The sequence below is a fragment of the Camelina sativa genome, chromosome 17 (genome assembly GCF_000633955.1).
Source record: "Camelina sativa cultivar DH55 chromosome 17, Cs, whole genome shotgun sequence".
Taxonomy (NCBI): domain Eukaryota; kingdom Viridiplantae; phylum Streptophyta; class Magnoliopsida; order Brassicales; family Brassicaceae; genus Camelina; species Camelina sativa.
In genome coordinates, this window is record NC_025701.1 from 33,576,940 (window position 1) to 33,593,371 (window position 16,432).

The 16,432-nt window shown below is 37.7% G+C and overlaps 2 protein-coding genes across 3 annotated transcripts in view; one reads left to right on the plus strand and one right to left on the minus strand.

Moving 5' to 3' along the window:
- On the plus strand, positions 5,658–7,529 carry LOC104742974. 2 transcript variants are annotated; one of them, XM_010481768.2, is made up of 6 exons: positions 5,658–5,924; positions 6,087–6,137; positions 6,431–6,675; positions 6,774–7,044; positions 7,117–7,194; positions 7,283–7,529. In XM_010481768.2, the coding sequence occupies exons 3-6, from the start codon at positions 6,458–6,460 to the stop codon at positions 7,331–7,333; spliced, it is 618 nt and encodes a 205-aa protein (XP_010480070.1). In that variant the 5' UTR covers positions 5,658–5,924; positions 6,087–6,137; positions 6,431–6,457; the 3' UTR covers positions 7,334–7,529. The 2 variants fall into 2 exon arrangements, with proteins under 2 accessions (XP_010480070.1, XP_010480069.1); XM_010481767.2 differs by having other exon boundaries at positions 5,659–5,924; positions 6,087–6,133; positions 6,425–6,675.
- LOC104760034 (calpain-type cysteine protease DEK1-like) overlaps positions 7,686–16,432 on the minus strand; it is a 12,558-nt gene continuing 3,811 nt past the window's right edge. Inside the window, exons 7-31 of the mRNA XM_010482885.1 lie at positions 15,382–16,412; positions 15,123–15,233; positions 14,958–15,016; positions 14,665–14,824; positions 14,308–14,581; positions 14,066–14,216; positions 13,861–13,972; positions 13,616–13,781; positions 13,455–13,525; positions 13,289–13,380; positions 13,003–13,165; positions 12,829–12,900; positions 12,314–12,691; positions 12,126–12,241; positions 11,726–12,023; positions 11,319–11,638; positions 10,814–11,165; positions 10,403–10,720; positions 10,139–10,243; positions 9,916–10,044; positions 9,413–9,793; positions 9,207–9,344; positions 8,728–8,964; positions 8,186–8,640; positions 7,686–8,092 (exon numbers count right to left, since the gene is read on the minus strand). Of these exons, the coding sequence (XP_010481187.1) occupies positions 8,335–8,640; positions 8,728–8,964; positions 9,207–9,344; positions 9,413–9,793; positions 9,916–10,044; positions 10,139–10,243; positions 10,403–10,720; positions 10,814–11,165; positions 11,319–11,638; positions 11,726–12,023; positions 12,126–12,241; positions 12,314–12,691; positions 12,829–12,900; positions 13,003–13,165; positions 13,289–13,380; positions 13,455–13,525; positions 13,616–13,781; positions 13,861–13,972; positions 14,066–14,216; positions 14,308–14,581; positions 14,665–14,824; positions 14,958–15,016; positions 15,123–15,233; positions 15,382–16,412 (5,540 nt within the window). The 3' untranslated portion in view covers positions 7,686–8,092; positions 8,186–8,334. The remainder of the gene's footprint in view (positions 8,093–8,185; positions 8,641–8,727; positions 8,965–9,206; positions 9,345–9,412; positions 9,794–9,915; positions 10,045–10,138; positions 10,244–10,402; positions 10,721–10,813; positions 11,166–11,318; positions 11,639–11,725; positions 12,024–12,125; positions 12,242–12,313; positions 12,692–12,828; positions 12,901–13,002; positions 13,166–13,288; positions 13,381–13,454; positions 13,526–13,615; positions 13,782–13,860; positions 13,973–14,065; positions 14,217–14,307; positions 14,582–14,664; positions 14,825–14,957; positions 15,017–15,122; positions 15,234–15,381; positions 16,413–16,432) is intronic.

Sequence of the window (16,432 nt, forward strand, 5' to 3'; positions counted from 1 at the left end):
AAAAGACGAGAGAGTGAGATTTAAATTTTCTTACGTTAACTTAAAAGCAATATAAAAAGTTCAAAGTTTTCCGACCAAAGCATAGTAATGAGTTCCAAGTTGGAACATTTTTACTTTGAAATCTAGTCGACCGTTGGTGGGATTCAAATGTTCCAAAAACTGATTTTAAAAGTTAATACTTTATTTTGCATCCTTTTAACTGTTTGCTAGGGAATCATAGAGAAAGACATATAACCTTTTTATTTATTTATTTACACATAACCATTTTGAAAGAATAATTATTGTAAGATAAATAGATGTGAATGACCTCCAAAAATAAAAATAAACATAAAGCCGTTTGGGATTTCAGAAATAATGCATAGAGCCACAACTACATTCAAGAAAAGGTTGTGGTAAGTTTCAAGTTATTTTAAACTCACTCATGTTAAGAGTTTATGTTTCTTTTTGTCTGCATTATTTTATTTGGAAAAAGAACTACGATTTTTTTTATATACATTTATAAGCTTACAAAGAATACTATCAAGCTGCTATTTTGCTAAGAGTCTAATTTATAATATTTCTAGACACAATTTACAAATGTCAAGGTTAGACTTAGACATATGCGAAGGATTTACATTTGTCGGTCTCAAATTAAACTATTTGAAACTCATTGGGCTTGATTGCAAGCTAACAGCCCATATCATATTTATAACTTAGCTTGACCAGAAATTTTGTAGCAATAGATTTAAGAGAAAATTGAACAATTTTCCCCTGGATTTAATTGTTTTTCAAAATCTTATTTTAAAATTCTCTTTACATTTTCAAAAATTTGTAAAGTAAATTTTTAATTTTTATTGTAATTTTTTGAAAAAAGGTGAATAACAAAAAGCTCATCCCTATTACTCATTTGGTTAAAATTGTAAACTTACACAAGAAAATGTTAGTTTCTCAACTTTATATTTTAGGGACAAAAAAGAAAAAAAATAATTGCTTAAAAGTTTTCTGTCCAATTTTCCCTAGATTTAATTGCTTGAAAATTTTCTTTCCAATTGTCCAATACAAATACATATATGTACACAAAATATAATTTGGACATATACCATATAAGATTAATGTAAAAATCAAACCACATGTGGTATATGAATTATGACATAGTATAAGTAAATACACATATATCAAAAATTAATATAAAACCCTACAAAAAGAAAAACCTGACTTCTTAGTCTAGAAACAAAATATATTTATATTTATTGTGACATATGATATACTCTCTCCGTTTGATAATATAAAATGTTATAGAAAAATATTTTTGTTTCATGTGATAAGATGTTTTATGATTATTTTTATTATGTAGTTTTTATGTTTCATTTGATTATTTATACAATGTGTAGTTTTTAAAGTATATATTTCTTAATCTGCATGTTTTTTTTACTTCAGACATCTTTTTTTTTTTTTTGGGAAACTAAAGGAATACATATGTATACAAACATGATTTTACGTAAATATCAATACACTGAAGAAGAAAAAAGGAAAAAAAAGGGTTATAGTAAGTAATTAAAGGTTCATGGAAGGGTAATTGTATTTTCTGTGTGCTCTTGTATCATATTTTCCTTTGTAATGTAAATTTTAAATATTAATATTACTCTATATATAAATGGTGAAATAGGAAAATTTTAAGAAGAAATTAATTATTTAAAAAGTATTACTATAAAATCTCATAAATTATGGGAATTTGTTCTCCATTCATTCGGAGAAGGAAGTGTTATTTGGAGGATGTCAAATTACGAATAATTGATTGTCAGCCTTTCGAATCAGATTGTGTAGAGTTTGCCACAATGGTGCAAATCCCTGAAGATTGGCCTGCGTTTTCCAACCTCCTAGACGAATTCTTTCGAATCAGATTGTGTAGAGTTTGCTATGATAATGCAAATCCCTGAAGATTGGCCGGCAGTTTCCAACCTCCTAGACGAATTCTGACTGCTCCATGATTCTTTTCCCTTATTCTCATTATCGAAGGCTCTTATTGGTAACCTATCGAGGAACAAAAAGATAGAGGAGGAATAGGAATAAAAAAATGACTAGGAAAAGAAAAAAAATAATAAAACAGGAATGACTAAGAAAATCTGTTTCTTATCAAATTTGAATAAGAACAATTTTCTTCTACGATTACTAAAAAAACAAGGAATGAGTAGGAATAGTATGGAGGATCGAGAAAACGCCATTCTCTCTCTGTCCCGAATATCGAGAAACCAGAAAGCCTAGTTTGCTCCGATGCTGGTGAAGCTTCGGCTTGCCGGCGTCGGGATCTCGAATCTCTCCTTGTTTCTGTTTACATGTTGTGCTCTCCTTTAATTCCTTTTTGGCTCTTATCTCAATCATTCCGACGGTTAAAGAAACCCGCTCAAACCTTATCTACCCCACCGCCGAGCTGCAATTTCCAAGTCTTTTCCGGAGATAAACGGTGGGGGAGTCCGTCGATGACCCTTTCTCCATCTCAAACCCTTTTCCCAAACCCTAGATTGAAACAAATAATCTTGGTGCATCCTCAAGTCCTCAGATCCGAATTATTTCCTCCCTTGGCTGAAGTTTCTCTCCGTCCGGTGAAAGCGTCGAAGGTATACGGCGCTGCCGCGTCTTGGTTAGAGTGCTCTTGGCTGCAAAAAACGGAGACGATAACGAAGAGGACACCTCTGCTCCCCACTGAACGCCTCTGTGCCTCGACGACCTCGAGTTTCAGATCGTCGCTGCCCCCTCCCTCACCGGTGCTAAGTGGATCCGGGCTGAACTCTTACCCGTTGTTGCGCCGCCACATTACCGCCTCCCACTGCTCAGCCGTTGAGGAACTAGGGTTCCCTCTGTTGGCTCTTTGGTCACAGTTAGGCCCATTACCCATCCTTCGGCCCATTACCAAAAGAAGTTATCCATGCTATCAAATTTTAAGGCCCAGGTCTGTGCATTCCTTTTCTATACCAACGACGTCTCTCGAAAATCTTTTCTCTACTCTCTTTGGCGGAACCCAGTTGAGCTTTGGATTGATTGTGCTGAGTTGGTCTTGGTTCCATTATCTTGAAATCCTGCTGCCGTGTTTATCTTTGGTATGGCTTTGTGAAAGTCTAAACTTGCTAGCTCCCTTTCGACAGTTTGATTCTGGCTGTAGAGCTTCCCTACCCAGATCCGCTTATATTGGTTTTATGTCAAGCTCATCTTTAGTACTGATTGTTTCTGTTTGGTCAAGACGAGGTCTCCTCGGTAGCAGAACGTTGGTTTCTCCTGTATGGCTTGGAGAACGTTTATGTCGATGCCAGGGTAATAGTTTTGATTGGATTTCCGCAATGTTGAGTTTTAAAGGTGACTTTGAGCCGACAGTCTTTGTGACTTTGTTGCTTGTACCCATTGGCCCCAGATGTCACCTACCGCCACAAGATGGAATGCTTGGGTCTGTTTCTTTGTTTCAGGGACAAACCGATTACAGGCTTTGTATGGAATTCCTTGACCTCCATGGCCATGAGCTTCATGTGAGGGAAGACCCACCTGCCTTGTTACGTTTTGACACCCATCTCTTGCGAACCCCATTTGTAGCTTCATCTCGAATCATGAGGTATGTTTTTAAAAGCTTAAAGGACTTTGATCCAAGGCTATTGAACCCTCTCATGTATTTGGCGAGAAGGTCCCTGTGTGCTCCCCCTGTGGAGCTCTCTCTTACAAACTCGATTGCGTTATCCGCTAGAGTTACCTATGACCATCAGCTGGTCGAGGATTTCGTGAAGTCCAGCTTCAAAGACGAATCCGCTTTGGTCCCAATAGATTCTTCAAATCCCTTTGAAAAACTCATGGAACCCTTATCTGTATTTTCCTTTGCTTATCTTAAATCATGTTGTATGAACTCACCTCTTTTGAGGTTTTAGTTTGAATGAAAGTTTCTTGTTGTTCAAAAAAAAAAAAGAGTAGGAATAGTATGGATCTACATGTTAAAATTAGGAATAGAAATTACTTCTAAATGGTAACAAAAATGAAAAACAACAAGGAATAACACATTCCATTCTATTTATTTTCTAAGAACTGGTCACCAACTGAACACTAAGATTTCTCGTTCTTGTAATTCAAAAGCAGATTCTTACTCGTTCTTTTCCAATCGTTTGTTTCTGAAGCTACTTTTGTAATTTCTATTTCTCCGGATTGAGCTTCCAATTATGAAGTTTTATTTTAACCAACTAGATTTTAATCCGCGGTACACCGCGTGCATATAATTTTGTTATTATTTATATTTTATATTGTAGTTGTTATTTAAATACTGGATGTTTTGCAAATAGAGAAATAACTAATTTTTTGGCCGTTTGTGTGGCTAAATATTTATATTAATTTTTAATCCGTAATATACTTCCTGACCATTTGTTTGTTATATTTAGTTTGTTTTGTTTAGTGTTTGAGATTCTATTTTGATTTTTAATTATTACAACAAAAAATAAGGGATCTAAATACATAATAAGTCATTTATACTCTATAATTAAGTCACATTTTTTCTTAATTAATGATTTAATTACTCTACATAATCTTAGTTAAATCAACTTAATTTTATATGTTTTAGTTAAATCAACTTAATTTTATGTGTCAAATAATATTTATAATAGTTGACAAATAATAAAATGAGGATTTAACCTGTGATAGCATAAATTTAATGATATTTTATTAATTCCAACATGTCATTTTTATAACTCGTTTATTATATAACCATTTCAGATAGTATTTTAAAATTTTTTAATTTTATATATTCGTAATATTTTAAAATTTTATTAAGTTTATATATATTAATTATAATATTTAAATAAATGTGAATCGAAGTTCTTCTTAGTTAAGAATCAAAGCTCACAAGTTTTGGAAAACAAATGGCAATCAAATTGTTGTTTTATTTGTTTGCAAAAGATTAAGAGATATAATATCTTCAAAACACAATAGAAGATGTGGTTAAATATATCATAGTTTTTGTTTCCATATTTATTTTGCTTAGTTGGAATAGAATTTAAAATATTTAAGAAACAAAATCTGAAGTAATGCTATTTTTGGAAAAATTTTAGAGATTAACTTTGTAAATAAGTATAAATAAAAAGGTAGAACCCAAAATGTATATATAAATATACTATTTAAAAAGAACAAAAAAAAATCCAGAAATTGAGCTAGAGTACATAATTTCTGAAATGAGTGGGTTTGAATTTAATCCCATGCTCACCTTCCGCGCGTGATACTCACAGCCCAGTAAAGTCCAAAAGGCAATTTAGGTCAAATCTGATCTAAATCAAAATGTCATTGGGCGCGTGGGACTAATGCACAGTGTGTGTGTATCTCTTTTTAGTTACTTACTGTCTTAACGCAAAATCTTATTTTGGATCTTCTCGCCAGACTCGGGGTGATTATCATCCAGTGAAACCCGTACCACCGTGTACTCGAACAAAACAGTACACGCGTCGTGAGACGATTCGTTATTATCCATAACGAGTTCTCTGTTATCAAAAAACACAACAGGCTAAAGTCTTCTTAACTTTTAGAAGCCCATCTCGCCGTCCATTTTGTATCGGACGGTTGTTATAAAATCACATATTAAAAAACAAATATTAATAACAAAAAAAAGGTGAAGAGCGTCGCAGTAAAAGACCAGACCAGAGAGAGGGTAAGCAGTTTTTTATTTTATTCTATTATATTTCTTCTCTCTGTGTGTTGTGTTTTTAAAGACGAAGATAGATAAACAAACAGTGTTTTCGATCTTCTGGTCTCATCGAGATATTAAAATAAAAAATCCAGATTTTTATTATTTTTGTGGAGTTTGAATCTCTCTCTATCTACCTTCCGGTAGAAGAAAAAGGGCACAACTTTATTTGTTTATTTTCTTCTCCATTTTACCTAAATTTTCATCCAAAGTTTCTTGTCTTCTTTTTTTTTTGGTTTCACTCTTTGTAAGTGTCTCTCTTCTCTTTTATTTATTTGACTGTTGATTTAATACAATGGTGGTTGTGTTTTTTATATTTTTATTGAAGAAACACATATCTGATTTATAGGTTTTACTCTCTCTTTTTTCTGATTTTCTTTTACTGTTTTTGGATATTGTTGCTTTGTAGGGTGATTCTGGAAGCTAAGTAGCTGAGTTTAAGTTGCAGATCCTGAGGTTAGTGAGTCTTTTTTTTCTACAAGTTAGGTCGGATTCGTCTTTTTTCTTTTTTTTTGATAATAATGTTATGTGGTTTTGTTTCAATTGGTTGTTAGAAATCAGAAACTTGTATTTGATTGTTAAACAAAAATGTTAATGGATATTTTTTTTCCTCCTTTTGTGTGCATTTAATCTGTAAAAAAAAAAAAGCAAAAAACTCTCTTTAGTGGTTATTCTGGATTTGTTTGGTCTATTTCTGGAAGAGTTTTCAATGACCGAGTTTATCTATCTTTTTGTTGGTTGTGTAAGGTTGAGAGAGAGAGAGAGAGTTAGTGTTGTGTAATGGAGGAGGTAAAGGGTCAAAGAGGTAGTGGAACCACAGAGGCTGATTTTGTGTTACAATGGGGAGAGAGGAAAAGAGTTAGGTGTATGAAAGTGAAGAAAGATCAAAGCCTTACAAATGGCAAATCGACTGATTGTTTGACTAAGCGTAAACTCATTTCCCGTGCTGTCTCTTCTGAGAGAGGCTCTCCTTCTCGACATCTTAACCGTCCAAACAAGTAAGTTCGATTTGATAAAAAATAAATGGGATGAAATGGTTTGTTTGTGAGTTACAAGTTTTTGATGTAAAAACATTGTTATGTTTGTGCGGCCGTAGGATCACAGATTCACTAGTCAATGTGCGTAGATCGTTTGTGGCTTCGCCTGAGAAGGAAGATAGGTATTATACAACAAGGGGTTCTATGGGAATAGATGATAGTGGGAAAATTATTAAGGAACCTGTGAAAGAAACCAAGAAGCATGTGTGGCCAAAGTTGTTTATAACTTTGTCAAATAAAGAGAAGGAAGAAGATTTCTTGGCTATGAAAGGTTGCAAGCTTCCTCAAAGACCTAAGAAACGAGCCAAATTGGTTCAGAAGACTTTGCTTGTGAGTCCCTTTATAAACTCATCATTTGTGTTCTTCATAACTCCTTTCATCTCATGACTATGCATTATGCAGCTGGTGAGTCCAGGAGCCTGGTTATCAGATTTGTGCAAAGAGAGATATGAAGTAAGAGAGAAAAAAACTTCAAAGAAGGTATCTGATTTTTTTCTTTACGTTTCTTTGTGGATGTTAATGTTTATGTACTAGCAAAGATGTGTGATACATTCATATTGTGATGTAGAGACCAAGAGGGTTGAAGGCTATGGGGAGCATGGAAAGCGATTCAGAGTAAAGAAGAATGGTCGAAGAAAAGAACTTAAAAGAGATATTTAAGATTTTGGCGAGAAGTAGAAAGGATGTATTTCGCTTTTTCATCACATTTTCAGATGCCTCTCTTCATTACTACAAGTTAAATATGAGGCACTCGTATTTTTGCTGATGTTTTGCTTTCAAAGCTCATCTATCTTCTTTATCCGTCTCTTTTCTCACCTTTTGCATGTTTTACTTGTTGATCTGCACATAGAGAAATCATGTACACAACTGCGCTTAATGTTAGGAGGTTCTAGAATCTTCATTTGGGCATGGATGAGCGAGTGTAATGAGAACTCCAAAGCTAGATTAAAAGAGAGATAGTGAAAGAGAACAAGAGAGAAAGAGTGCTCATATATTAGAGTGGAAACGAAATCTGCACACAGATTAGTGTCTGAATATTACAATACACCAACCAAAACTGCAGCTACCACTACCGAGTACCAAACCTTTACCTAACAAGTCACAACTCTCCTATTTCTCTCCTTTACTCAGTTATGAAGTAGTTATTCTACATTTGATAAATCTGTACTTGTCACAATACCTACAAATGTACATTTGATGCGCGTCTCAAGATCGAGATGAATGCCGGTGAGCCATGCCTTAAAAGTGCTTTCTCCAGTGCAATTTATCCTCTCCGCAGTAAGCTTCGCAGTGCAAATCAGGACAATAGCTAGAAGATTTCATCCCAAGACTTCAAAGGTTCGCCAGATAATGTGATGGCCAGGTATCAGATCAGGCGCTGTTAAAGAAAGAGTCAAGTCAGAATGAGGAGGAATAGAAAGAGAGTGAAAAGACCGGAAAAGACCCTTGGAGAAAGGTAAAAGAAAGTTACCTTCTCTAATGTTGCGTTGATCGTGGGCAAACAAGTCTTAACATTGAGACATAAGCCGTCTGGTTCCTTAAACAACACAAGCACTTGGACGATCATATGGCATGCCGGTTGGTGCAAAGGAAGGAGAGAGCCATCTGACTATACGGGCACTACAAAGCTTCAAGAACAATGGATGCTTTTGTGAAGACTGAAAGAACAAAAGGCGCTTCTTCCCCTGGGTGTATAGTGGTCGGGACAATAGTATAACCCTTAGGATCAGGGTCAAGAACCATTTCGCATGATATCTCCCGGGAATTCACATAGTCCGTTCCCCCAACAGATTCATGAAGAAATATGTTATAAGCAGCACGACGTCCACGAGTTTTAAGAATCCTCATTCCGATATAGAACAACTGTGAATCATGGCTTGATTGGTAGTTACGAAATCCAGGAGTTGTTCTTGAGAAACCTACGCCCTGTAAGTAACATAACGAGAATGAGCCGAAGATAGTTACATAAGAATTATAGAAAGAACAGGTTTTCATCAAGGGATAAGCATGTGCCTGAGTTAAGGTGATGAACACATGAATCGGCAAAGATGCATCAGAACCAGTTGCCCTCAGCCTGAATTGTGGATTTTGATGCCATGAGCTATAATCTTGGCAGCCACCAGCACTATAACCTCGCCATTGACCATGTACGGAGTAGCGCATCTCACGGGGGTAAACCCGACAAACATATATTGATCTGAAATGAATCTGGAAGTCTTGCCAAGACATCCAGAATATACCTTCTTTTGACTGTTCAACAGAATGCACAGGATCAGTACACAATAGACTTTACTGGATCGAAACATAGCATAATTACATATACACGCAATTATGTGTTCGTGAGCACTATGTTTTTGTTGTCCATGTGTGTCCCCATGTTAACAGTAAAGCAAAAATTTTAATAGCTTCTAAAACATCGGACCCCTAATCGGCTAAAAGAATTCAAGGAACACAAGGAATGAGCCGTTAAGAAGTGAAGCACGAGAAACTACCTGTGGAACATGCTTCAGTTTGTGCTTCATCCTATCAGTCCACTCTGGGGATGAGTCTGACCAGGGACCATTCCATTCAACTTCATTGGCCCATGGATTTCGGATCTGAACAAGTCTGTGCCCATCGACCTCTCTCACCTGAAGAAAGACAATAAGTATGTTAAATTGCACATTACAAAATACAAATGCAACCAAAGACAAAATACCTGTAAGACGGAGTAAGCATGCCCTTGCACAATGCCACTGGAAGATACATGAACATCAGATCCAGATGGACTTCCAGCACCAAGTAAGAACCCCTCTTGTTTGAAGCGTAACAATTGAGACCATAATCTGCCACTTGCAAGATCTATTTGTGCTTGAGCACTCCGCAAGTCAATCTCCTCACCAGCTCCTCCGGTTAGGTCGACAAGAGCATCCTGAACCAGTCCCCCCTCCAGTGCCTCATAAGAACCATGGAGCTTGGCATATGCTTTCTCCACTATGGAGACCCAGAGTTCATTGACCTTTTTGCTAGTAGCAAAGGCTGGTTTACCCGGTGATTCACATGGGATCCAGTCATCGATCACAACAGGAACCCACTCACCCTGCAAGGAGAAAGCAATCAAACTTTAAACCCCTTATTGTACATAAGTCATAGAAGAACCTGCATGAATCTACAATCAAGAGAACAAAGCAGTGCCCGTGAAAGAATGTTTGAGACAGGAACCTGAATACAAAAACGAACAGTGTAGATCCCTTCCTCGTTGTATTCAGGAGTAATGATCACTTCAGATATTCGTGAAACCTCTGTCAAAACTGCAACGGCGCTTAAGAACCAACAATCGCCCAAACGACCCTATAGAACAAGTAACCCAGTCGCAAGAATAAATCTCTGGGATGATTCTGAATGACATGCATACAAGACGCTAAAAAAAAGTAATTGATCAAACCTGGCAAACATCTGAAGGATTTGCATCCCCAGAGAACAGGCAGGGACCGGAATCACTACCGTTCTCTTCCACAATGGAGTCAGGTCTCATCCATTCAGAAACAACCTGAAATTATGACAAACTCAGAAGGTTAGAGTGCCCATCAAATCGTTAACTTTACTTGATCAATGTAAAGGCGGATTCTGTGTCCAGATACAATCACTTTAAGGAGTGAGGATATTTAACTAAAAACAGAAGAAAGGAGAAAATTTTCACAATCCCTACCTGCAATTTTGAAGGGGGATTTTGTGTATCCACGAATAAAGAGCGATCATTTGGAGGAAATTCCTGGTCAGTAAATTGCTTATCGCCTCGTGCAGAGAGAGCTTCTTTGACAGCCAACTCAACTGAACGCATTCTTTGATTTAAATCTTCTTCTGTCTCCATCCTGGGTTTCCTGTATCTCCTAGCAAAGGAATCAACACTCATTACAAAATCCCGACCCGATCGTCTTTTCCTCCCACTGGAATATTGTCCATCCCAATCTACGTCATCCCTATCATAGAGATCAACATCGGCTGGATCACTATCCCAACCATCGACCTGGTAAAATTAACCAACATAAATTAGTATAGCTCTAACATTAGCCTCCACAAACATCGGACTGATGCTAGCATTCAACAGGAGGAAACATACTCTGGGGGGTGAATCTGTCCATTGCCAATTATCATCAGACATATCAATCATGTCTAAGTCAGCCATGCCAATTTCTGCATGCAAAGAAGCAGCCTCGTCTTCACTTAAACATTTTCCCCAAAGGAAGACATCCATTATATGCATCTTTGATTCGACTCCATCACTATCTGATCTTCCGAATGCATCAACATCTATAGGTGGCCTAACACCCAACCATACTTCAGCTCCTTGTTCCCAAATGGCACTACCAATACTTAGAGGTAACCCAGTCTGGTAGCCATCAAATCCACCATCTATGTAACAAGTAGCTTCCCCCGCATCAGCGTCAATTGTGATTGTCACTGTATGCCACCTGTGATTGAAACCACAAACAAATATTAATACAACAGAAATCCATGATAAAATCCGAAACTTTTGTCAAACCAGATAATGAGAAATATACATCACAAAAATCCTAGAAATAAATTCTGACAATATGGAAACTGAGGGGGAAAAGAGTTTAGACCTTCCATCAGTTATGCTGGTTGCACCAATATACCACTCTCTAGCAATGGTTGTCTGTCTCTCACCTTTTGTTATCAACCTAAGCCCAACTTGGCCAGCCTCGATACCTTGCTCAGAACCAGCAACCAGAATCTCCCAACATACTTTCTTTTGAAATTCAGTGCCAAAAAGACATACAGGTCCAGAATCGGATTGGATCATTGCTGTAATGGAAAAGCTAATCTTCTGACTTTGACAGACACTCGAGTCTATTTGGCCGCAATGTTTACCACTTATGATAGGTTCATCATCAAGAACACAAACTGCCCCAGATATTCCACTCTGGTAATAACTTTTCTTAGTTAACTCTTCAGTAATCAGCATGATAAGAAAGTACACTTGCAATATATATATAAATCATTTTTTAACCTGTTGTGCACGTCGGTCTAGTTGAGCAGTGCGTATCCTACGTGCAATACCCGAGACTCTCTCTCTTGCAAAGGAATCCTCAAGGACAGAATCACCCCCAACAGCACGTATTGCAGCTGCCATGGCTGCTGCCTCTCTGCTACCAGCATTAGGAATAGATGGAATAAGGGAAGCTTCGATTTCCTTCCATTTGCGCTCTTCCTTCTCCAATAGAGCTTTCCTTCTTTCTTTACCTCTGCCTTCTTCTTCACGTCTCTGCATAAGGATTTCCTCTTCCATCTCTTTCTCTCTCAGATAACTAAAGTTCACAACACAAAAAAAAAAAAAAAAAAAAAAATTGATAGGCAACAGTGCAAGTGTTNTCAGCTTCATCAAACCACTTATTAAAAGAAACCTGTACCTCTCTTGGATAATTTCAAATTGTCTTCTATCCTCTGGCTTCCATTTACTGATTTTTCTGGCACTTAAGTCCGAGAACCCAATGCTATCTAAGAAGAGCCGCAACCGTACCTCATCCTATACATCGTGATAATCCCGTCTTAGGCAAACATAGAGAAGAACATATGAAAATTTAGAATCAGTATTTACCTGAACTCTCTCCGCCTTAGCTGTCAAACCTAACAGTAGGAGTAAATAACCACCAAACTTGTCCCACATATACACCCATTCTGTATCAATTGCCTCTTCCAGCGCTAAAACTCTTGCATGGGCACACATGTCTCTTCTGTAATCTACATTTGTAGGTGGTTCATGACGGAATCCTTTCCCGCATTGCATTCTGTAGAAGATCGATCCCGCAACTCTTTCTTCATTCCTGAGACGATCCCTTAACTTCATGACATCATCTCTAGGAAGCACAAAGTTCCCTGCTTTATCACGCATCGCCGAGGGGTCCCCAACCAAAAGAGCTGCAGAGCTGGCGGACCTTTGAGGGGCTGAATACGTGCCGGATAGAGCATTTCTTGTCTGTAATTATTAAGTTGAATAAGGCTTAGTAAATCATACATCCCATGGAGCTCTCTGAATTACGTGAATGTGTTGAAATAAGGCCAACAATCGAATATCAAAATAATTTGCAAGAGAGACATCAGAATGTAACTTACTTTCGTGGCAGATCGAGATATAGCTTGCACTATAGTATCCTTGCTAAGAAAACGTACAGCAACCTCCATCATCTGAAGACCATCAGAAGGAATTAGAGAAATGATTCAAGTGAACCACTAACCAATAATCTATATTCTAAGGAACAAACAGATCAAAAAAACAAGAAAACTGACCTCAAGACTCAAACAAGGGCGAGAAACAGCAAACCCAAAGGCTACTACAAGGGTGATAGCTGATACAGCAGCACCAGCAAACGGAGGATATATTATCAGACTAGCAACAACACCCCAGCCTTCTGTTGCCAAAGCAATTCCATACAAGACAAGAAATGCAGCACTGAAGAAATTCCAATGCAATCAATGCAAAAGAATATGAGAGTCGATCAGCTTAGTCCTTTATGTCATCATTTCAGATCAGCAGATAGCATACTATAAGGAGTACTCAAGTGGCTGAACATACCTGACATTCTTTCCACAATCCGCATGAGCATCGTAGACATATACAGGTAGTACTCTTGGAGAATATACCACAATTGGTGGGGATAGAAGAACCTAAGAAAAATATATATAGTTAATACACCGTTTGAAAACAGAAGCAGAAAAAGCCACAGTTCTGTTGAACTCACAGCTAATGCTCTTCCAGCCAACAGAGACAGGAATGTAAAATAACCAACAGATGCTCCAGCAAATGGTTTATCTGCAAAATAAGCATTTATGAAATTGCTATATCACTAGGGTAGGTCTCACCTCTACGAAGAGTCTACAATAAGATATAAGCAATCCTCACCTTGAAACCATCCAACAAGGAAGGCGGCCAAACCCAAAAGAAAGGCAAGAAAGCAGACAAAGGATGTCTGTTTCCGGGTCAAATAGAAATTGTTTGACGCCCAAAGATGGATTACACCAATTGCTACCACCATAAGGATAAGAACTAAGAGAAACGACACGCCTATCTGTTAAAACACAAAGATGTATCAGGTGGAGAAAGTTCAGCCAAAAGCTTTGAGAATTGTGTAGCAACTTTGCATTTACCGTCCATGGTTTGACTACAATAATCACAGCTGCTATCGCACCAATAAGAAGAAGAAGACCTATTGAAACAAAAACATATACCCCTCGAGATAGTATCCAACAATCATCCTTCCTGCAAAGAACAACCACAACACATTAAAAAGGACGATCTTATTTAAACTGAGAGTAAGATTAAATAGGCAATGTGAAGAACTAGTCAATGCACCATTTAACCATCCCACAGCATAATGAAAGAAGCGCCGGAATGCATGCAAGTGGAAGCAAGGCCGCAAGGAAATCGCCCTTTGTGGGCAACTGATCATCTCTAGATCTCACCACTTCCAAATATGATGTTCCACAAAATGCCACGAGAACAACTAGAAAGTAGACAAAAAAGCATTCAGAATTACTTAGAGAAGGAAAAAAATCCCAACCAAATGTGAGCAAACTAACAGAAACAAAAATTACCTGAGAATATCACGAGACAGACAGCAGAAGAGTGGGAAAACCTATAAGTTGCAAACCATGACACTATTGGCAGAATGGCGGTAACTACTAAAGCAATTCCAGATGCCATTGCCCAACCAAGGTATACGGAAGATGTATATGGTGACGTGAAGTTATTTTCTCTAGCACTAAACAGCTTGTACTTCAAATCATCCAAAGGTTTAGCAGATATAATTGCACCAAGAGCAATTACGGATCCCGCAAACAATATAACACAAATCCAAAGAATGAACCCCTAAAATGAAAATAAAGTTTAGTTAGAGATATTTATTTGACAAAGAACGATACGGGCAACTAGGTCAGGGAAAATAGACAAACCTTTATCCTGGAAGATCGTGAATCTCTTGCCTGGTCACCACATGATAACTGTGGAACCCAAAATTGGTACCCATTATGCATCCATATGGGAACAGCAATAGACAGGCACGCTGCCATGAGAGGCACAGTCAAGGATATTCCCAGGAGTACTGACGATTTACTGCAAAATTGAAGCAGGCATGAGAACATAAAAAAAGTGACCATGTGAGAAAAGTTGGTAGAAGTCCAATGAATGACATAATCCTGTGACCATTGTGGCGGTAGTCCAATAGAGAAAAAAAAATCACTATTACCTCAAGAACGAGAGTGATAATCCAACAGATGTGCTCAGCAGCCAGGCAACAAAGCCATACTGAAAACATAGAAACATAACATTATTTAGAATACTTAAAACACCACACGGCACTTGCATTGTCCATAAACTAAAGAGAATACTAAACTAAAGAGACCAGCCATACCTTGCGAGATTTTGATGTCAAGGCCATTTCTTCAACTTGAAGAGACCGAAGAAAAGCCATTATTGAACAAACAACAGGTGACAACAGCAGCACAGAGAAACCAAATTCGAACTACAATTAGATAACAAGTAAGTTAGTAAAGGTCCAAATAACTTTCATTAAAAATACAAGGATCACTCGAGTAATTTGGCAGTAACTTGCACCCAAAACCAGACCCAAAAAAGTTCCACAGAGACAAGAATCAGAGAGTGGAACTAACCTGCTGATGACTAGAGTTTATAATTGTGATGGTCTTCGGGCGAAAAATGGCGACAATAATTGTTTCGAGGATAAAGACAAGACTAAAGAGGCCCCATGCTCTCTCTGGTGTGCCCGCTACATGGTGCAGAACAAGTCTGGACAGCTTAAGCCACTTCTCTAGTCCACGGAGTCTCAATTCTTCGGATAAAGAAATCTGATTTGGCAAAGTATTGTCAACACTGTTTGAGTCAATAATTGTAATATCAGTGTTGTCGCGGTGATCTCTATCTGCATCCAAACTACTTCTCTGAAGTAGTGCCAAAATAGTTGGATCCAAGTTTCTTTCCTTCAACATTACAGCAAAGTTAGGGTCCAGACCCTTGTCTTGCAGCAAACTAGTCAGTTCAAGATCACCTTCTTTTGCTTTCTTTTTAAGTATCGAGGCTATTCTGGGATCGTTTAACTGGTCCTGGAAAGCAAGGGCCAAATTCAAATCTAAAAGCTGCTGGTTTGCAGAATTCGATGTGCTAGACTCGTAACCTTGGCTATCAAGACCACTGCTAGAACAAACAACAAGAGTGTTATTCTGATCAGAAGCTTTATCCAGAAAATAGGAAGTTCCTGCTTCGGGCTCTTGGACCACAGAACGACATGAACTACTACGTAAACCTAAGCTTGGTCTTCCACTTTCTACACTTTTGTCGCTATTGATACACTCCTGAGAGCTGCCTGTTCGAGTTAGATTGTCAGCCGTGCACAATTCTGCAGTACGATTGGCTTCATTAGTACAACCAGCATGGCCAGCATCGATACTACTACTTCTTTTCATACTGGAGCCACAACCATCTGAAGAACTTGATGAACTATTCTGCTCCTTTCTCCGAAAACCTTCTCTCAAGCGGATCACTGTGCTCTGTAAGGCATCTCTTCTTGCAGCTGATGGGTCTGTTATTGATAGATGCCGGGAAACAGCAGCACCTGATAGAACTGATGCTACGAAAATGTAACTAATACAATGCCCTAGGTACCTGCAACAACAGAAAGGATAATAACTTTCATGCCATGAAGGG